General features: G+C 40.1%; 1 protein-coding gene across 1 annotated transcript; it reads right to left on the bottom strand.

Annotated features, from left to right (window-relative positions):
* Positions 1-5,979: 5,979 nt before the first annotated feature.
* Positions 5,980-17,960, bottom strand: LOC145875862 (uncharacterized). The gene is made up of 2 exons (XM_082971665.1): positions 17,948-17,960; positions 5,980-7,817 (listed from the first exon to the last, which is right to left on the bottom strand). Exons 1-2 carry the CDS (start codon positions 17,958-17,960, stop codon positions 6,073-6,075), a joined length of 1,758 nt encoding a protein of 585 aa, XP_082827791.1. The 3' UTR covers positions 5,980-6,072.
* Between the last annotated feature and the right edge of the window lie 4,836 nt (positions 17,961-22,796).

Below are 22,796 nucleotides of genomic sequence, written 5' to 3'. Positions count from 1 at the left end.
GTGTTTTTATTTTTTATTCTAACATTGTTAGTCATCAATCAGGAGGTGAAATGCAAAACTGACCTGGGATCATTAACTCTGGGACTACTGCATCTCTGTCTGTATTTCAATGTAAAGCATCTCTTTAATAATACTTCCTGTATAATATAAACTGACCTGGGATCATTAACTCTGGGACTACTGCATCTCTATCTGTATTTCAATGTAAAGCATCTCTTTAATAATACTTCCTGTATAATATAAACTGACCTGGGATCATTCACTCTGGGACTACTGCATCTCTGTCTGTATTTCAATGTAAAGCATCTCTTTAATAATACTTCCTGTTGACCTGACCAAGTGACCTCTCACCTCTGATCATGCTGTGCCCTCTATGTAGCCAGTTCAGATGCAGGAGGGGTTCGTCGACACAGCTGATATAACCTAGAGGATTTAGGGAGAAGAGGAGAGAGGGATGAAGTGAAGGAGAGAGACTGTTATTGAGAAAATAAGGTAGTTAAAGCGACAGTGTTCAACAGGAATCTGTGTGTGGCCTCACCTGGTGTCCACACCACACTAAGTGGTTGCAGAGTACTTTATGCTGAAAAACATGAACGGACACACAAGGACAAACAATACAGCGTAGTTATAGAAATAATGAAGTGTCTTACTATTCTCCATGGTTGGCCCTCTTGCCTATTCGATCGAAGGTGGAAGGAGCCACAGTTATACACCTGAGCCTGTTTACTGCACAACACAATCCATCAGATTGATACATGAGTGTGTAGGTGTGGGTTATAAGGGTGTCTAATTGTTCTACATTTTTTCAATATGGGTGATTTAAAATAGTCTGTTTTGTTTTTGCACAGACATCACACCCTTACCTAAACAGCACCCTCACCTGAGAAGTAGAAATCAAAGGGAGAGAAACTGTGAATTGAATAACTGCAGTTGACATAGCTCAGTAAATGGAAGAATACTCTTATTGCAATGTGAATGGCTCTTAAAAGAGCCTTTGGTTGTGCATAGTGACGTCTATGGTGTTGCCAGGGAACAGCACCCTCTTTGATGAAGTAGGAGGTGAAGATCTCCTGCACACGGATTGCCTCTCTTGCTGCGTTGTTGGACCCCATCCTTGAAACATCCTGCAGAGCAGCAGACTCCTCCTCTGGCACACGGCGGCGAGCTGCAGATCCCCTCCTGGTCCTTGGTCACCCAACCTTGCAGTGCCCTACACGTTAACTGTAGGCAATCATTTTGAAGGAATCTCCAGTTACAAGGTATCTGTAGGAATATGGAAGACAATGTAATTACTAGACTGTTACATCACCAGGTCATTGTGGATTACTAAAGTATAATATCCCTGATAACAAATCATGATAACATTGGATTGATAAATGCATGAGCACACATATGTACATGTGTAGCATGTGACAATAACAGAATCATATCATGGATGGCATCACAAATGAATATATAAATACCACTTGAAGCTTGATGATGAGTTTGAATCATTTGAATCAGCTGTGCAGTGTGAAGGCAAAAACAACAATGTGCCCCTCTTTGAGTCCCCAGGACTGAGAACCACTGCTCTTCATTGGGACCTCTTCATATGTAGACTGGCTTTCATAGAGCTCTTTATCTGAGGACAGAAAACCTCACAAGAAACAGACTTCATTATAGTCAAATTACACCACACTGAATATTATGTTACTATTATCTCCGTCCTCACTTCTAGGGACAGGAACTACACAAAAGTACCTGCCCTATCCAGAATAGCCTCCTCTCTCACTGACAGTTGGGGCTGCTATCCTTTCACCCTCCTCCATGGCTGTTAGCTAGCTACCTACAAATGCATTTGGAGTTTGCTTTTTACAGTGATAAATAGATAGCTAGCTAATATGAAGTTCGCTAGCTAAGTGAATTAAATATCACCAGCTACCTATCTATCTATACAGTATTTGAAGTTGGCTAGATAGCTAGCTCATTTAGCAGCTCATTTGAGTTAGCCTGCACTGTAGCTAGTTAGCTAATAATACATTGTTTTTTTTTTACATTTTCTAAATCTATTTACTTACTTACTTGAATAGGTTCTCCCAGCCATGTGGACAACTGGAAACAGGGCAGTAAAGTTTGTCACCAGAGCGTTTTAGAGGATATTACTATTGAACTATGTACCCATTTAATAACCAGACCTTCATACAAACTTGATCTGCTGAATTCTTGACGGAGTCACAATGGGCGGCCTAAGAGGCATCTAGTCCATCTGCTGACTGGACGCAGTTCAGTAAAATGTACATTTTATTTTCAGAGAACAAGTTAAATGGGTCAAATACTTATTTCACTCATTAAAATGCAAATCAATTTATAACATTTTTGACATGCGTTTTTCAGGATTTTTTGTTGTTGTTATTCTGTCTCTCACTGTTCAAATAAACCATTAAAATGATAGACTGATCATTTCTTTGTCAGTGGGCAAACGTACAAAATCAGCAGGGGATCAAATACTTTTTTCCTCCACTGTATCTCAGTCTATGCTGCTCTGACATTGTTTATCCATATATTTATATATTCCTAATTCCATTCCTTACCTTAGATTTGTGTGTATTAGGTATTTGTTGTGAAATTTTTAGATATTAATTGTTAGATATTACTGCACTGTGGGAACTAGAAGGACAAGCATTTCACTACACCTGCAATAACATCTGCTGAACACCTGTATGTGACCAATAACATTTGATTTATTATGAAGGTAATTTGTGTCAAATGTACTTTTCCCCTCATTCACCCCACCTCTTTACATTGCTGATGCATATTCAGTGGCCTGACTGTGTCAAAGGCCCATCCTGGTAGATCTGAACCTAATGCAGCTTGGAGTGATCAGATGACAGAAGTCACATTTAGGTGCCAGGTGTAAATGAGGCCATAGATGCTCCATATACATTACTTTGAGTGTTTTATATAACTAAATGTGTTTCTGTGTTGCAGGGACAGTCAAGAAATGGAACAGCAAGGCCACAGAACATGACATAAGCAGAGCTGTGGGAGACCACCTCAAGCCCCTGGTAGAGCCGGGGGTGGTGTTTACCACTCCACCACGCCTTCAGCAGGCTGGAAAAGTGGGATTGATCTGGTTGATCCATTTGTTTGTTTCAATGTTTAATAGTTGAATCCTTTGTTGATTTCAACACTATTTTTGATATACATAATTTATACTGTTTTTCATACTAAGATGGACCAAGATATATATATTTTTTGTTTAAAAAAATTACATGTATTTAACTAGGCAAGAACAAATTCTTATTTACAATGACGGCCTACCGGGGAACAGTGAGTTAACTGCCTTGTTCAGGGGCATAACAGATTATTACCTTGTCAGCTTGGGGATTCAATCAAGCAAATTTTCAGTTACTGGCCCTACGCTCTAACGACTAGGCTACCTGCTGCCCAAAATATGTTGCTTTTGCAAGAGTCTGTTGATTGGTCGGTCATTGGGTTGATTCGTTTCGCAATATATTCAAATCAAGCTTTATTTATATAGCAAATTTCAGACATGGCTTCACGGAAAGAAAAAAATGAATAAAAACTCACATTTACTACATAACAAACTTAAGGATAAAAAATATAAACAATATGATGCAACATCCAACCCAAAATAGAAGTTTGTTTGTTGTTACGTTCCCCAGCAGGAAACCAGAAATGTCCCTTAAATAGAAGAGGAACTAACAAAGAGTCACTGACAACAACCACAACTAAACAGGTGGGTTTTAGGAGGGGCTCTGAAAGACACTATGGGGGTGTCCACTGGAAGTTGACTAGTAACAACAACTGGGACCTAAAAGACACCCACCATGAGACCCACTAAATCTGCCCAAGAAGAGACAAACAAAAGAAAACCCACACCAAACTTAAAGACAGGAAGCAAACCAAAAAGGTGGAGCAACTAAAGGTGTTGACTCTCCACATGTATCAAGACAACTGGAGCACTGGGCCAGACACTCTTAAATAGAACCTGGACCAGCTCAGGTGAAACACCTTCCCACTAACGAGATGGACAAGCCAGCACAGGTGTAACACATACTGACTAACGAGGTGACACCAATCAGTGCGTCCTACGTGCTAACGAGCTAGACGTGCTGACGAGCTAGACGTGCTAACGAGCTAGACGTGCTGACGGAGCTAGACGGGCTAACGAGCTAGATGTGCTAACGAGCTAGACGTGCTAACGAGCTAGACGTGCTAAAGTCCAACCTCAAAACACAAAATGGAAAAACCAAAGACTAACACCTTAAAAGTTTGCTCACCATCAACAGAAAACAACTTCTATTTCACATTATAATCAACTACAATGCTTCACCTTCACTAATATAAACATGGTGTCTACTGGCTGTCAACAATTAAAAACAAGAAAAAAACATTTTTCCCCCACTAGCTTCTAGAACTCTCGTCTTCCTAAAACTCACTAGCTTCTAGAACTCTCGTCTTCCTAAAACTCACTAGCTTCTAGAACTCTCGTCTTCCTAAAACTCACTAGCTTCTAGAACTCTCGTCTTCCTAAAACTCACTAGCTTCTAGAACTCTCGTCTTCCTAAAACCCACTAGCTTCTAGAACTCTCATCTTCCTAAAACTCACTAGCTTCTAGAACTCTCCTCTTCCTAAAACTCACTAGCTTCTAGAACTCTCGTGTTCCAAAAACTGACTAGCTTCTAGAACTCTGGTCCCCTTGGAATGAGCCCAAACCAAACTCATCTCCAATACGGAAAAACGTGCAGTCAAAATAAGATCCATCGTAACGCACTGGCTAAACACAAAACACAAATCTTTATGGCTACCCACCCTTGTGAGAATGAACCCTGATATTCTAAAAGCAGGGCAAAAATGTCAATATAATTGCACAAAAAAATTGTCAGTTGGTTGCATAAATAATTATCATTACTAAATGTTACATGAAATGTAAATATGAAATATTTGGTGGGATAGCCCCAATGTCAAAACCCAGTTTTAACTTGTCTACATCAATAACCAATATGCAGAAACAGTTTGGGATGAATTGAAAACCAAAACATAACATGTGCTATATACACAAACATCTGCCACAATAATCATATTACTTGTATTTTTTTAAACCAAGCTCCTTATAAACTGCACAAGCACCAGAAACGCTGTTGTTTTGATAAGTAGCAATAAATCACTGATATCGATTAGGGGGGAAATCAGGTTGTACGTGCTGTTAAAACTAACACAACTAAAAAAACACATGGAAATGGGAGATATATTTTACCTCACTGGTTAGAGGACAACCTGCAGAAGACAGTCAGCTACATTTTGGAGTGATACATTTAAATGTAGGGGTCGCTAAACAAAGGAACACAACACTAATTTGTCATAACTCATCGATATCATGTTGAAATCAATTGTACGACAGGAGGGAGATGAGGTTGCAAGTCCTGTTAAAACTAACAGCTCAAAAACCACACGGAATCTGGGAATAATGTGTACATCCCTGGTTAGAGGACAATTTGTAGAAAACAGCTAGCTACATTTTGAAGTGTTGCATTGTGATTGAAGTGGGTCACCAACATGGTAAGTGTAACACAACTCTATTTGTGTTAGTCACTTTTTATTAAATCACATAAATAGTAACTCTTCCATTTCAGAGCCTGGATTTTCCCCCTGAGGCTAATATCCATATCATGTTGAAATCAATAGAACAGGGGACAAACGTTTAGGGTTCTACATTGTGACATCATTAAATTACTCCTACTACAGCCTTCCCTGTAGCTCAGTTGGTAGAGCATGGTGTTTGCAACACCAGGGTTGTGGGTTTGATTCCCACGGGGGGCCAGCACAGAAAAAAAAAAAAAAAAAAATGTATGAAATGTATGCATTCACTACTGTAAGTCGCTCTGGATAAGAGCGTCTGCTAAATGACTAAAATGTAAATGTAAAACATTCTACATTGTGACATCATTAAAATACTCCTTCTACAATGTTAAAACATTCTACATTGTGAGATTTAATTTCATTTATATCATGAAACAACTCCTTCATGTATGTATTCTCTGATATTTGATCAGAGATCTTTTATCAGATTATCTCTGGGCACAGCTATGAGGTTTCTCTCCTGTTTGTGTTCTCTGGTGGTATATCAGGCTGCTTGACCGAGTAAAACTTTTCCCACATTGATTACAGCTATAAGGTTTCTCTCCTGTGTGTGTTCTTTGGTGTGATATCAGGTTGCATAGCTGAGTAAAACTTTTCCCACATTGATTACAGCTATAAGGTTTCTCTCCTGTGTGTGTTCTCTGGTGCACTGTCAGATCTCCAGATTGACAAAAACCTTTTCCACATTGACCACAGCTGTAAGGTTTCTCTCCTGTGTGTATTCTCTGGTGTAAAGTCAGAGAGACAGATGTAGTAAAACTCTTCCCACATTGATCACAGCTATAAGGTTTCTCTCCTGTGTGTGTTCTCTGGTGTAAAGTCAGAGCGCTAGATTGACTAAAAGTCTTCCCACAGTGACCACAGCTATAAGGTTTCTCTCCTGTGTGTATTCTCTGGTGTAAAGTCAGAGAGCCAGATGTAGTAAAACTCTTCCCACATTGATCACAGCTATAAGGTTTCTCTCCTGTGTGTGTTCTCTGGTGCACTGTCAGATCTCTAGATTGACAAAAACCTTTTCCACATTGATGACAGCTATAAGGTTTCTCTCCTGTGTGTATTCTCTGGTGTGAAGTCAGAGAGCCAGATGTAGTAAACCTCTTTCCACATTGACCACAGATGTAAGGTTTCTCTCCTGTGTGTGTTCTCTGGTGCACTGTCAGATAGCGAGACTGACTAAAACTCTTCCCACATTGATCACAGCTATAAGATTTCTCTCCTGTGTGTATTTTCTGGTGTGATATCAGGCTGGTTGACTGAGTAAACCTCTTCCCACATTGATCACAGCTATAAGGTTTCTCTCCTGTGTGTGTTCTCTGGTGCACTGTCAGATCTCTAGATTGACAAAAACCTTTTCCACATTGATGACAGCTATATGGTTTCTCTCCTGTGTGTATTCTCTGGTGTGAAGTCAGAGAGCCAGATGTAGTAAAACTCTTCCCACATTGATCACAGCTATAAGGTTTCTCTCCTGTGTGTGTTCTCTGGTGCACTGTCAGATCTCTAGATTGACAAAAACCTTTTCCACATTGATGACAGCTATATGGTTTCTCTCCTGTGTGTATTCTCTGGTGTGAAGTCAGAGAGCCAGATGTAGTAAAACTCTTCCCACATTGATCACAGCTATAAGGTTTCTCTCCTGTGTGTGTTCTCTGGTGCACTGTCAGATCTCTAGATTGACAAAAACCTTTTCCACATTGATGACAGCTATATGGTTTCTCTCCTGTGTGTATTCTCTGGTGTGAAGTCAGAGAGCCAGATGTAGTAAAACTCTTCCCACATTGACCACAGATATAAGATTTCTCTCCTGTGTGTGTTCTCTGGTGCACTGTCAGATAGCGAGACTGACTAAAACTCTTCCCACATTGATCACAGCTATAAGATTTCTCTCCTGTGTGTATTCTCTGGTGTGATATCAGGCTGGTTGACTGAGTAAACCTCTTCCCACATTGACTACAGCTATAAGGTTTCTCTCCTGTGTGGATTCTCTGATGAATTTTAATGCCTGATGAGGTGAATCTCTTCCCACAGTCAGAGCAGCAGTGAGTTCTCTTCCCTGTGGATCTCTGCAGGTGTTTCTTGAGGTGTTCTGATCTGGAGAGACTCTTCTCTGCCTCGTCAGCATCATGAGGTTGTTGAGGCTCCCCAGAGGATCCACGATAGTCAAGTCTCTCTCCTGTGTGAACAACAAAGTCAGACAGATGATTAAAGGCCCACAACAGCGGTAATCCACTGTAAAAGGTGATGCCAACAGCGGAGCCATGATGTTGGACAACAATTGACGTCTGTAATGAATGTAAAAATTATTTGACAATTGTCTTAAAATGAGCAAGAATAGTCATATATTGTCTTGTTTTCACATGAGTAGTAACATAGATGATTGTAGGCTAGAAATACGTTATTCATGTTGTTGAAACTCTAAGCAGTGTGCCAGACGACTTTTGGTCTCCAATATAGGCCCCTTTCTGTGTTTGCTAAAATTGCGGCACGAGTGCGATGCACATGCAATTTGGTTATAGAAACTCCTCCAGCTAATGAGGAAACCACTTGTTATGGATGTACTATATCTGCCTGGAGCAAAAATGGCGAGCAAAGATTTTAGTTTTTCACAATGTATTCTGAATGTGAATGGGGTTAAACTCAGGGGAGTAACCTCCATTTCCAGGTTGCTTATGAGTTCATTTCACACTACTTTGGATTATAATTGTAAGGCTTGTTTGAATGTCCTGTTTAATATAATGTTTGCTACAGTATTATGAATTATGTGTAATTATAGAAGAACCACGTTAATAAAAGTATCCATTTGGGTGTTGTCAATAAAAGTTAAGATTTCATTTTTTATTTCACCTTTATTTAACCAGGTGGGCCAGTTGAGAACAAGTCCTTTATTTACCCAGGTAGGCCAGTTGAGAACAAGTTCTCATTTACAACTGCGACCTGGCCAAGATAAAGCAAAGCAGTGCGACACAAACAACAGAGTTACACGTGGGATAAACAAACGAACAGTCAATAACACAATAGAAAAATCTACATACAGTGTGTGCAAATGGAGTACGGAGGTAAGGCAATAAATAGGCCATAGTAGTGAAGTAATTACAATTTAACACTGGAGTGATAGATGTTCAAGTAGAAATACTGGTGTGCAAAAGAGCAAAAAAACGTAAATAAAAACATGGGGATGAGGTAGGCAGTTGGATGGACTATTTACAGATGGGCAATTTACAGCTGCAGCGATCGGTAAACTGCTCAGATAGCTGATGCTTAAAGTTAGTGAGGGAGATATAAGTCTCCAACTCCAGCGATTTTTGCAATTCGTTCCAGTCACTGGCAGCAGAGAACTGGAAGGAAATGCGGCCAAAGGAGGTGTTGGCTTTGGGGATGACCAGTGAGATATACCTCCTGGAGCGTGTGCTATGGGTGGGTGTTGCTATGGTGACCAGTGAGCTGAGATAAGGTGGCCTAGCAAAGACTTATAGATGACCTGGAGCCAGTGGGTTTGGCGACGAATATGTAGCGAGGGCCAGCCGACGAGAGCATACAGGTCCCAGTGGTGGGTGGTATATGGGGCTTTGGTGACAAAACGGATGGCACTGTGATAGACTGCATCCAGTTTGCTGCGTAGAGTGTTGGAGGCTATTTTGAAAATGACATCGCCAAAGTCAAGGATCGGTAGGATAGTCAGTTTTACGAGGGTATGTTTGGCAGCGTGAGTGAAGGAGGCTTTGTTGCAAAATAGGAAGCCAATTCTAGATTTAACTTTGGATTGGAGATGCTTATAGTGAGTCTGGAAGGAGAGTTTATAGTCTAACCAGACACCTAGGTATTTGTAGTTGTCCACATATTCTAAGTCAGAACCATCCAGAGTCGTGATGCTGGACGGGCGGGTGCGGGCAGCGATCGGTTATTAGCGATTAGTTTTACTAGCGTTTAAGAGCAGTTGGAGGCCACGGAACGAGTGTTCTATGGCATTGAAGCTCGTTTGGAGGTTTGTTAACCTGTTGGGGGTAGGGGGCAGTATTTACACGGCCGGATAAAAAACGTACCCGATTTAATCTGGTTATTACTACTGCCCAGAAACTAGAATATGCATATAATTATTAGCTTTGGATAGAAAACACTCCAAAGTTTCTAAAACTGTTTGAATGGTGACTGTGAGTATAACAGAACTCATTTGGCAGGCCAAAACCTGAGAAGATTCTGTACAGGAAGTGGCCTGTCTGACCATTCCTTGAGCTTCTTGGCTCTGTTTAAAGAAAATGTAGGATCTTTGCTGTAACGTGACACTTCCTACGGCTCCCATAGGCTCTCAGAACCCGGGAAAAAGCTGAATGATGTAATTCCAGGCGCTGGCTGAAAAACTTTAGCGCTTTTGGCAAGTGCTCTATTAGAGGACAATGGGCTTAGGCGCGTGCACGAGACGACCCCATGTTTTTATTTTCTTTCGTCTCTGAACCTAAACACGCTTTCCCGGTCGGAATATTATCGCTTTTTTACGAGAAAAATGGCATCAAAATTTATTTTAACCTGTTATGGCTAGGGGGCAGTATTTTCACGGCTGGATAAAAAACGTACCCGATTTAATCTGGTTACCACTCCTACCCAGTAACTAGAATATGCATATACTTAATACATATGGATAGAAAACACCCTAAAGTTTCTAAAACTGTTTGAATGGTGTCTGTGAGTATAACAGAACTCATTTGGCAGGCAAAAATCTGAGAAGGTTTCATTCAGGAAGTGGCCTGTCTGACAAGGTGTCGTTCTTCTTGTCTCTGTTTATTGAAGAGTGAGGATCTTAGCTGTCCCGTGACACTTCCTACGGCTGCCATAGGGTCTCAGAAGGCGGTAAAAAGCTGAATCGTGGCTTTGCAGGCTCTGGCTGAAACAAAGTAGCGCGTTTGGGTAGTGGCTGGTTACAGTACTGTGAGACTCAGGCTCGTGCCCGCGTCGACCGAAAGCTTTGTTTACTTTCCTCTGTTTAGCTAAACGGAGATTCCCGGTCGGAATATTATCGCTTTTTTACCAGAAAAATTGCATAAAAATGGATTTTAAACAGCGGTTGACATGCTTGGAAGTACGGTAATGGAATATTTAGATTTATTTTAAAATCGGACATATCGAGTGCATAGAGGAGGTCTGTATCTATAATTCTTAAAATAATTGTTATGCTTTTTGTGAACGTTTATCGTGAGTAATTTAGTAAAATGTTAGCGAATTCCTCCGGAAGTTTGCGGGGGGTATGCTAGTTCTGAACGTCACATGCTAATGTAAAAAGCTGGTTTTTGATATAAATATGAACTTAATTGAACAAAACATGCATGTATTGTATAACATAATGTCCTAGGGTTGTTATCTGATGAAGATCATCAAAGGTTAGTACTGCATTTAGCTGTCTTCTGGGTTTTTGTGACATTATATGCTAGCTTGAAAAATGGGTGTCTGATTATTTCTGGCTTGGTACTCTGCTGACATAATCTAATGTTTTGCTTTCGCTGTAAAGCCTTTTTGAAATCGGACAGTGTGGTTAGATAAAGGAGAGTCTTGTCTTTAAAATGCTGTGAAATAGTCATATGTTTGAAAAATTGAAGTTTTTGTATTTTTGAGGAATTTGTAATTCGCGCCACGCCTATCATTGGATATTGGAGCAGGTTACATTTAATTAATAAAAAAATAGTGTTTTATGACAAACCGTTTTCTACAAATCCATCAAGGCACCAACTTTGAGAAGGTTTTAAAACAAAGGTTTCAAACCAATTCATGAATGTATCTAGGTATGTAATGACATGAAAAAAAAGTTGGCTGAATATTATACAATGACTTATCAACAGCTGTAACAATTTGACCCCCACAAGAAATCTTCACTGGCAATTCTAGAATATACTATATAGCCTCAATCTGGTTAAAACGATAATTTTGACCTCATGGATGTCCAGCCTTTGTATATATAGTGTAGTGAATTCAGGGGGTAGTCCTGAGCTGACCTCAAACCTGGGTCCAGCAACTGTCAAGCCAACACCTTATAACTGTTACACCAAAATGTCTGAACTTCTTGAAGAGGTCGCTGGGTGTTGGGTTACGGTTGCTACAATAGCTTTCTCTATGAATTTGAGAGTGGTTACATTTCTCCAGCCCCCATTCCTCAGCTGTTTACCAAACCAAGTCTCTGGGCAGCCATTTTGTTGCTGTTTAAAAAACCCACACAACCCATCAATCTGCAGTTCAAACACTGTTTTGGTAATAAGATGATGGGGTTGGAGAAATGTAACTACTTTCAAATTCATAGACAGAACTATGGATGCAAGGACTGACCATCCATGATGTCAACATTATAGTTTTAACCATGTTGAGGCTATACAATGTTGGTTTACATTGTTTCTAAACATTGGAGTAAAAAAAGCTTATTTGGGGTTCTGATGGGGTACAACAGTTGAACTAAGTTCATGAGGCATGTGTTATATTCTTCAAGAATCAATGGCTATAAATAAATCATTTAAAAGTCACAATATAGGTGTAGCAATTGCAGATTTCCGCTTTAACACCACACATCAGTTCAACAACTGCAGAGTTTGTGCCTCTGTATTTAAGACAGTACTTACTAGTGTTAATCAGGGAACGGTTTCTCAAAACCATCTTATGGCTAAGTTCACCGTTAGAACCATTGGACGCCTTAAGATGCGTTTGGGAAACCGGGCCCAGATGTCCAGTTTCCTCCTCTATCGATGTAACAGTCATCTCTTCCTCTTTCACTCCATAAACTGCATCCTCCTCTTCTTTTACTGTAACATCCTCCTCCTCTTTCACTCTGAACGCGTCTTTTTCTTCTTTCACAGTAACGGCCTCACCCTCTACTTCTTGTTTTACTGTGATGTTCTCTTCTTTAGCAGGAGAGTAGATCAGTGACCGCATGGTTGGGAATGTTAGCTAGCTAAGCTAATGCTAACTTAACCAGCCCGCTAGCTGAATAATAACAACAACACCGTAAATATGAAATTAAATCTGATAACTAACTAGACGACAAAAGTGGGTTTAAAACACAGAGGCTAATATACACTAACGCGTCTAAAGAGCTTTATTGGTTCGGCTATTTTGTCTAGCAAGCTACCTTGGTGTCCGACTAACTGTTGCTGCTGTTGAAAGAAGAGTTCCGTCCACTAGATTATACGTCACACCAACAGCATTGCGTTAAATTCCCAGACCGCCATCTGCTGACTGGAGTGGGTAACGCAGTTGAGTAAAATGTTTATTTTGTCAGACAAAAAGTTAAAGGGTAGGAATAAGGGACATCGCTGGTCCTAAAATATTCATTAGCCTAAATATTTACTTTCTCTTCTTCTTTCACAGTTACAGCCTCACCCTCTACTTGTTTTTGTATTGAAACAGCCTCCTCTTCCTTCTCCTCTTTCACGAAAACGTTCAGCCACAGTCCCTCTTTCTCCGTCCAGCAGACCTCTTCTTTAGCAGGAGGAGAGTAGCTTGGTGAGCTCATGGTCGGGGATGTTAGCTAAGCTAATGCTAACTTAACCAGCCCGCTAGCTGATCAATAACAAAAACACCGTAAATATGAAATTAAAACGGATAACTAACTAGACGACAGAAGTGGGTTTAAAACACAGTGGCTAATATACACTAAAGCATCTAAAGAGCTTTATTGGTTTGGCTATTTTGTCTAGCAAGCTACCGAGGTGGCTGAATAACTGTTGTTGCTGTTGAAAGAAGCGTTCCGTCCACTAGATTATACGTCACACCAACAGCATTACCTTAAATTCCCAGACCGCCATCTGCTGACTGGAGTGGGTAACGCAGTAGAGTAAAATGTCTATTTTATTTTCAGACAAGTTTGATTGTAGGAAGATTTTTTTACTCACCAGTGTAACAACACAGTGTGGTTAAAGACTTAGTAAGCTAGTTGTAGTCACGATCTGGTTCCCTATAAGGACAAACAGTTATGTTTTTTGCGTTATTACAAATGTATTGTAATGAAACAGCAGGGAGCAGGTCTCGAACCCTCGACCTTCAAGCCCGAAGTCCAGCGCGCTATCAACTGTGCCGCAAAAGCTCGAACGGCAGAGTCAATATCCGTGCTTATAAACCCAGGGTCGTTACAGTATTAACTTATTTAGGGAAATCTTCTAAACTACCCACAATGCACTATTTTCCAACGTCATATGTATTATCAACTCTATGCTAACGGGTTTGTATGCCAGTGTAACGGTGTAATGAAGTTACATTTAAAACATTTATTTAACCTTTATTTAACAAGGCAAACCAGCTAAGGACAAATTCTTATTTACAATAACGGACCCGTGTCTGTAGTTTTGATCCCGGGTCTGTAGTGATGCCTCTACCACTGAGATGCAGGACCTTAGACTGCTGCTCGTGTGTTTACATTACATTCAGTGATAAAGGTATGGGATTCTGGGTAATCCACAGCAGATTTATGGAGAATTTGAAAATTGGGTGGTCCTGGGATAGAAATGTATAAAGTTGACATTACATCAGAAAATCCACCTTTTACATCATAAATTAGCAATTTATGTTTTAGTAACTTCTGTTGTTGGTTTGGCCTCTCTTTATATGTTATTTGCCGAATCTCAGTTTTCCATGTGGGTTTTATGCTGAAGTTCCCTCTTTCAAGTTGGTAGCAAACTGGAAAATGCATCATATTCAGAATGCTATTTATATCCTGTCACTACTGATCATTCATCCACACTGCATCTTCTTTAGGAGTGCTATTTATATCCTGATCATTCATCCACACTGCATCTTCTTTAGGAATGCTATTTATATCCTGATCATTCATCCACACTGCATCTTCTTTAGGAGTGCTATTTATATCCTGATCATTCATCCACACTGCATCTTCTTTAGGAGTGCTATTTATATCCTGATCATTCATCCACACTGCATCTTCTTTAGGAGAGCTATTTATATCCTGATCATTCATCCACACTGCATCTTCTTTAGGAGAGCTATTTATATCCTGATCATTCATCCACACTGCATCTTCTTTAGGAGTGCTATTTATATCCTGATCATTCATCCACACTGCATCTTCTTTAGGAGTGCTATTTATAACCTGTCGCTACTGATCATTCATCCACACTGCATCTTCTTTAGGAGTGCTATTTATATCCTGATCATTCATCTACACTGCATCTTCTTTAGGAGTGCTATTTATATCCTGTCGACTACTGATCATTCATCCACACTGCATCTTCTTTAGGAGTGCTATTTATATCCTGATCATTCATCCACACTGCATCTTCTTTAGGAGTGCTATTTATATTCTGATCATTCATCCACACTGCATCTTCTTTAGGAGTGCTATTTATATCCTGATCATTCATCCACACTGCATCTTCTTTAGGAGTGCTATTTATATCCTGATCATTCATCCACACTGCATCTTCTTTAGGAGTGCTATTTATATCCTGATCAATCATCCACACTGCATCTTCTTTAGGAGTGCTATTTATATCCTGATCATTCATCCTCACTGCATCTTCTTTAGGAGTGCTATTTATATCCTGTCGACTACTGATCATTCATCCACACTGTGTGTCTCATCAATGCAGGTAATTTATGACATGTATAAAGTATGTGTTTTATAAACTCATGAACACCAGCCAGTTTATCAGCCCGGTTCTGTTAGTTTAGGTGGATTATACTTCTTCACCACCAGAGGGGGACATTGAGTAATATTTCAGGTTAATTTGATATATTTTGATACTAAAATGGATGACAGTTTATTCTGATGTTGTGAATATGAGATTACACATGGAAACTATGTATTTATTTTATTATAGTAAATTAGAAATTAGTAGGAATTGTTAAATCCACTATATGATCACAATAACTTTGACAGACATCTTGATTGTTTTTTGTTAGTATACTATAGGGCAGTTTTATGGAGAATTGCTATGGGAGTGCTATTTATATCCCGTCACTACTGATCATTCATCCACACTGTGTGTATCCCATCATTGCAGCTTTGGAAATAAATGAACTATCCATCCATTGCTCCTTCCTGTGTAATAATGACATAAAGGCTATGCTGCTACGGTGTGGGATACCATCTATAATAATGACATAAAGGCTATGCTGCTACGGTGTGGGATGTCATCTATAATAATGACATAAAGGCTATGCTGCTACGGTGTGGGATACCATCTATAATAATGACATAAAGGCTATGCTGCTACGGTGTGGGATACCATCTATAATAATGACATAAAGGCTATGCTGCTACGGTGTGGGATGTCATCTATAATAATGACATAAAGGCTGTGCTGCTACGGTGTGGGATGTCATCTATAACAATGACATAAAGGCTATGCTGCTACGGTGTGGGATACCATCTATAATAATGACATAAAGGCTATGCTGCTACGGTGTGGGATGTCATCTATAATAATGACATAAAGGCTATGCTGCTACGGTGTGGGATGTCATCTATAATAATGACATAAAGGCTATGCTGCTACGGTGTGGGATGTCATCTATAATAATGACATAAAGGCTATGCTGCTACGGTGTGGGATGTCATCTATAATAATGACATAAAGGCTATGCTGCTACGGTGTGGGATACCATCTATAATAATGACATAAAGGCTATGCTGCTACGGTGTGGGATGTCATCTATAATAATGACATAAAGGCTATGCTGCTACGGTGTGTCATCTATAATAATGACATAAAGGCTGTGCTGCTACGGTGTGGGATGTCATCTATAATAATGACATAAAGGCTATGCTGCTACGGTGTGGGATGTCATCTATAATAATGACATAAAGGCTATGCTGCTACGGTGTGGGATACCATCTATAATAATGACATAAAGGCTATGCTGCTACGGTGTGGGATGTCATCTATAATAATGACATAAAGGCTATGCTGCTACGGTGTGGGATACCATCTATAATAATGACATAAAGGCTATGCTGCTACGGTGTGGGATACCATCTATAATAATGACATAAAGGCTATGCTGCTACGGTGTGGGATACCATCTATAATAATGACATAAAGGCTATGCTGCTACGGTGTGGGATACCATCTATAATAATGACATAAAGGCTATGCTGCTACGGTGTGGGATGTCATCTATAATAATGACATAAAGGCTACGGTGTGGGATGTCATCTATAATAATGACATAAAGGCTATGCTGCTACGGTGTGGGACGTCATCTATAATAATGACATAAAGGCTATGCTGCTACGGTGTGGGACATCATCTATAATAATGACATAAAGGCTATGCTGCTACGGTGTGGGACATCATCTATAATAATGACATAAAGGCTATGCTGCTACGGTGTGGGATGTCATCTATAATAATGACATAAAGGCTATGCTGCTACGGTGTGGGATACCATCTATAATAATGACATAAAGGCTATGCTGCTACGGTGTGGGATACCATCTATAATAATGACATAAAGGCTATGCTGCTACGGTGTGGGATGTCATCTATAATAATGACATAAAGGCTATGCTGCTACGGTGTGGGATACCATCTATAATAATGACATAAAGGCTATGCTGCTACGGTGTGGGATACCATCTATAATAATGACATAAAGGCTATGCTGCTACGGTGTGGGATACCATCTATAATAATGACATAAAGGCTATGCTGCTACGGTGTGGGATACCATCTATAATAATGACATAAAGGCTATGCTGCTACGGTGTGGGATGTCATCTATAATAATGACATAAAGGCTGTGCTGCTACGTATAAAATGTGTCTGTTCTAAATGCTGTGATTTTCCCTGCCATCATTCTGTATGTCTCTTCTGATCTGCAGTCATGTTTTAGTTGGGTTTTGTTAGTTGGGTTCTAACTGGTCTCCATTAGTTGGGCTCCAGCTCGCTGACCATAGCCGTGCTGATTGGCTGCGCTGGTTAGGCTAATAGCTCCAGCTCGCTGACCATAGCCGTGCTGATTGGCTGCGCTGGTTAGGCTAATAGCTCCAGCTCGCTGACCATAGCCGTGCTGATTGGCTGCGCTGGTTAGGCTAATAGCTCCAGCTCGCTGACCATAGCCGTGCTGATTGGCTGCGCTGGTTAGGCTAATAGCTGGTTGGCCAACTAGCTAATGTTAGCTGGCTGGCTAAGATAACTGCATATAGCTAACATTCTTTGATTAGATGGCGTTATGTATTTCCAAAACGTTGGTTTACTTTAATCACTCAAGTCATGAGTGCAAACGATTGGTTTAATTTGAAGTTCTACATTTGAAGTTATTTCTGTTGTTGTTTACATCACAGGGAATAGACCGGTCTTCCATATTACATCACACCTGCCTTTGGCATTCTTCTGAATTCTTATTGGTTTTATGTAATAACTCCAAAAATAGAACAGTGAGGTGTAACTTTGCATTGGGACTTAAAACAATTTTTGGGAAAAATATTTTATTTGATCTTTTATAAACTTTACCATAACCTAACCATTTTATTTCTCTCCGTCTCACTCACTTTACATGTGTAGATAATAAAGCATTTGACCTTTCCACTGCGTTAACAATGGAGGATTGGTTGATTTCCAGTTTAAGTATTTAAGATGATTAACGAGAAAAGTATTGTCCAACCATCGGGTAACTTGTTTCATGCGCATCAAAGGTGAGGGTGAATTTCAGATGTTTACTGCTTGTATTGATGAAGGAGTGGAATCGATGAAGTTCCTCTGCTGTCCCCTGGAATAGACGGAACACGTCATCAATGAAGACTTTTTCAGAGCCTGATGAGCTGCTAGAATGGATTGTTAGGGCTGACAATCACATTCTTCTCTAACAACCCCACATGCAGATTGGCATAATTTAGGGTGACCAAATTTTAGTTTTCCAAAAAGAGGACATGTCCGGGAAAAAGCGGACGTATGGTCACCCTACTGTAAATGCAATATATTTGGAAAAAATCCCATTATTTTCCAGTGTTTCTTTGATGTATTGCGCGATCGTATCAGCTGTCTCATTTGGAGTGTTTTTAACTTCGACTAATTTACTTTGCACGCCACCATTCTTCCAATCAAAATACTGAATAAGCAGAGGGAATATTTTCACAGCACCGTGATTGCTCCCATCAGTAGAAACACCACAGTAAGGTATGTCTTCTAGTGCTTTCTGAGCTATGTCGACAGAATGTGGTGCTGTCACAGCGTTAACAATTGTTTCGGTCTTAGTACGAGCGCTTGAAAGCGGTCAAAGCAATGCAAAACCCCCAAAACGCACACAATGAATGGCGACTGTAGGAAGCAAAAGCCGAATCCCGGACATTTTGGGCGATTTAGAAATCCCGGCCGGACGCATTTTTTTAGGTCCAAAAAGAGGACATGTCCGGGAAAAAGAGGACGTATGGTCACCCTACATAATTAGATGCTATTTTTAAACTACAATGACCATAATGCACTGCGTGCCTACTTGTCTTGTCTGTGTTTATTTTACACCTGCTATGTAAAAGAGACAGAAGAATGCACGATGGTCAATGCTTTCTGGGATCCTTGGGACATCCCTACCCTAAACCCTAACCTTAACCCCTACCTTAACCATTTTAAATGTCAACTTCAATGGGCTATGGACGTCCCAAGGATGTATCTCTACCTGAAAATACATGATCTAAGTGATTGATAGTTGGTATTCAGCAGTCATAAAGCCTTATTTACTTTAATGAACTACTAAAATAGTGATTTTGTCAGACAGCATAGACAGCAGCTCTACACTTTATTGACTGACTGATCCATTCATCCTTCCATCCCTCCTCAGCCTTCCTCTCCTCTGAAGACCCAGTGAGGGTGGAGCTCAGTCAGAGAGCTGTTGAGGGACTGGTTAGGAAGAACACTTCTACATCCAGAGAGGTGAGAGGTCACACATGGTTTAGATGGTAAATATTTATGTCCCCTTAGCGATTCATCACGTCAGCAAAAGGGAATATGTTCCATCATCTATGTTTATTTACATTAGTGCAAATTGTCCACTGATATCGGTGTAATTTCTCACCCCTTTAAGCTGTATGAAAGTGAATTTCCCCTTAGGCATACATACATGTTTTTTGTTATTACCCGAGCCACCTGAGCCACTGCCTGTTCACCCGCTATCATTCAGAAGGCGATATCAGTACAGGTGCATCAAAGCTGAGACCGAAAGACTGAAAAAACAGCTTCTATCTCAAGGCCATCAGACTGTTAAATAGCACAGAGAGGCTGCAGCCTACATATAGACTTGACATCATTGGCCACTTTAATAAATGGAACACTAGTCACTTTAATAATGTTTACATATCATTTCTCATCTCATATGTATTAACTGTATCTCAGTCTATGCTGCTCTGACATTGTTTATCCATATATTCCTAATTCCATTACGAACCAGCTCTGAGTTCGCAACAAAAGGGAGACAATGTGGAGACAAGGAGTATCAAAAATATATATTTATTAGATAACACAACCAAAATCAACAAGGTGTCTGCGTGGAGAGAGTCTCCCTTCATGACTGTGGAAGAGGTCTATTTATCCTGGGACACACCCGGGCCCAGGTGCTTCCCATTTAGCTGACGACCCTCCCAGCTCCGCCCACCGGCATCCTAATAAGGAAACAAGAGCAGAGAGAATAAGGCAGACAGAGGGAGGGGCGTTAAATATATTACTCTATTGTTATCATATAGAAACATCACTTGTTAGATATTACTGCACTGTGGGAACTAGAAGGACAAGCATTTCACTACACCTGCAATAACATCTGCTGAACACCTGTATGTGACCAACAACATTTATTTATTACGAAGGTAATTTGTGTCAAATGTACTTTTCCCAGCATATCTTTACATTGCTTATGCATATTCAGTGGCCTGACTGTATCCAGACTATGTCAAAGGCCCATCCTGGTAGATCTGAACCTAATGCAGCTTGGAGAGATCAGATGACAGAAGTCACATGTTGGTGCCAGGTGTAACTGAGGCCATAGATGCTCCATATCCATTACTTTGAGTGTTTTATATAATATGACTAAATGTGTTTCTGTGTTACAGGGACAGTCAAGAAATGGAACAGCAAGGCCACAGAACATGACATAAGCAGAGCTGTGGGAGACCACCTCAAGCCCCTGGTAGAGCCGGGGGTGGTGTTTACCACTCCACCACGCCTTCAGCAGGCTGGAAAAGTGGGATTGATCTGGTTGATCCATTTGTTTGTTTCGGTTTGAAGTAGTTGAATCCTTTGACATATTGTTGAATTAAACATTTATCTTCAACAAATGCACTGGGTTGGTTGAAAAGTGATACAAAACTTACATACCAGCACTATTTTGACATAGTGGGAGATGTACTGACTTTATACTGTTTTTCATACTAAGATGGATAAAGATGTGTTGCTTTTGCACATATTTGTTCATTGGTTTAGCAAGAGTCTGTTGATAGATCAGTCATTGGGTTCATTTGTTTTGCAATATGTTCAAATCAAATCAAGCTTTATTTATACAGCACATGTCAGACAAGGATGCAACACAATGGCTTCACAGGAAAAAACTAGGAAAAAATTATGAAAATAAACAGAAATATTTAGTAAACAAACATAAGAGGATAAAAAACAGAAGATTAACAACTGAAAGACTAATAAACCCTAAAGAAATGTCATTGATTAAAATATTAATTGGATGCAATATCCAACCCAAAATATAACTTGTTTTTTAGGAGGGGTTCTGAAAGACACTATGGGTGTGTCCACTGGAAGTTGACTAGTAACAACAACTGGGACATAAAAGACACCCACCATGAGACCCACTAAATCTGCCCAAGAAGAGGCAAACAGAAGAAAAACCCACACCAAACTTAAAGACAGGAAGTAAACCAAAAAGGTGGAGCAACTAAAGGTGTTGACTCTCCACATGTATCAAGACAACTGGAGCACTGGGCCAGACACTCTTAAATAGAACCTGGACCAGCTCAGGTGAAACACCTTCCCACTAACGAGATGGACAAGCCAGCACAGGTGTAACACATACTGACTAACGAGGTGACACCAATCAGTGCGTCCTACGTGCTAACGGAGCTAGACGTGCTGACGAGCTAGACGTGCTAACGAGCTAGACGGGCTAACGAGCTAGACGTGCTAACGAGCTAGACGGGCTAACGAGCTAGACGTGCTAACGAGCTAGACGGGCTAACGAGCTAGACGTGCTAACGAGCTAGACGGGCTAACGAGCTAGACGGGCTAACGAGCTAGACGTGCTAACGAGCTAGACGTGCTAACGAGCTAGACGTGCTAACGAGCGAGACGGGCTAACGAGCTAGACGTGCTAAAGTCCAACCTCAAAACATAAATGGAAAAACCAAAGCCTGTAACACCTTCACCCTTAAGACAACAAATATATCCTATATTTTTGTTGGACAAGTTTGCTCACCACCAACAGAAAACAACTTCCATTTCACATTATAATCAACTACAATGCTTCACCTTCTACAATATAAAATTCTTCCTAAGAATCAGAACTCTAGAACTCAAACAAAACACATCTCCAATATGGAAAAAAGTCCAGTCAAAATAAATTGTTATCCATGGCAACGCACTGGCTAAACGCAAAACACAAATGTTTTTGACTGCCCACCCTTGAGACAATCAGCAACCAAGTCGTCCTTATCACAGACATGTCTGACTTCAAGAGGAAACATATTATTATTTTATATTATATTTTGCTAGGTGGGATATCCCCAATGTCAAAACACAGTTTTAACGTGTCTAAATCAATAACCAACATGCAGAAACAGTTTGGGATAAATTGAAAACCTAAACATAAAATGTGCTATATACACAAAACATGGGCCACAATAATCATATTACTTGTTTTTTTTTAAACCAAGCTCCTTATAAACTGCACAAGCACCAAAACACTGTTGTTTTGACAAGTAGCAATAAATCACTGATATCCATTAGGGGGGAAATCAGGTTGTACATGATGTTGAAACTAACACAACTAAAAAACACATGGAAATGGGAGATATATTTTACCTCACTGATTAGAGGACAACCTGCTACATTTTGGACTGATGCATTTAAATTTAGGGGTCCCTAAACAAAGAAACACAACACTTATTTGTCATCACTCATCGATATCACGATGAGATCAATTGTACTAAACAAAGGAATGATCAATTGTGTGACAG

This window comes from Salmo salar, unplaced genomic scaffold (genome assembly GCF_965601325.2).
Source record: "Salmo salar unplaced genomic scaffold, fSalSal1 ptg000377l, whole genome shotgun sequence".
Lineage (NCBI taxonomy): Eukaryota > Metazoa > Chordata > Actinopteri > Salmoniformes > Salmonidae > Salmo > Salmo salar.
This window is presented reverse-complemented; position numbering and strand designations above follow the sequence as displayed.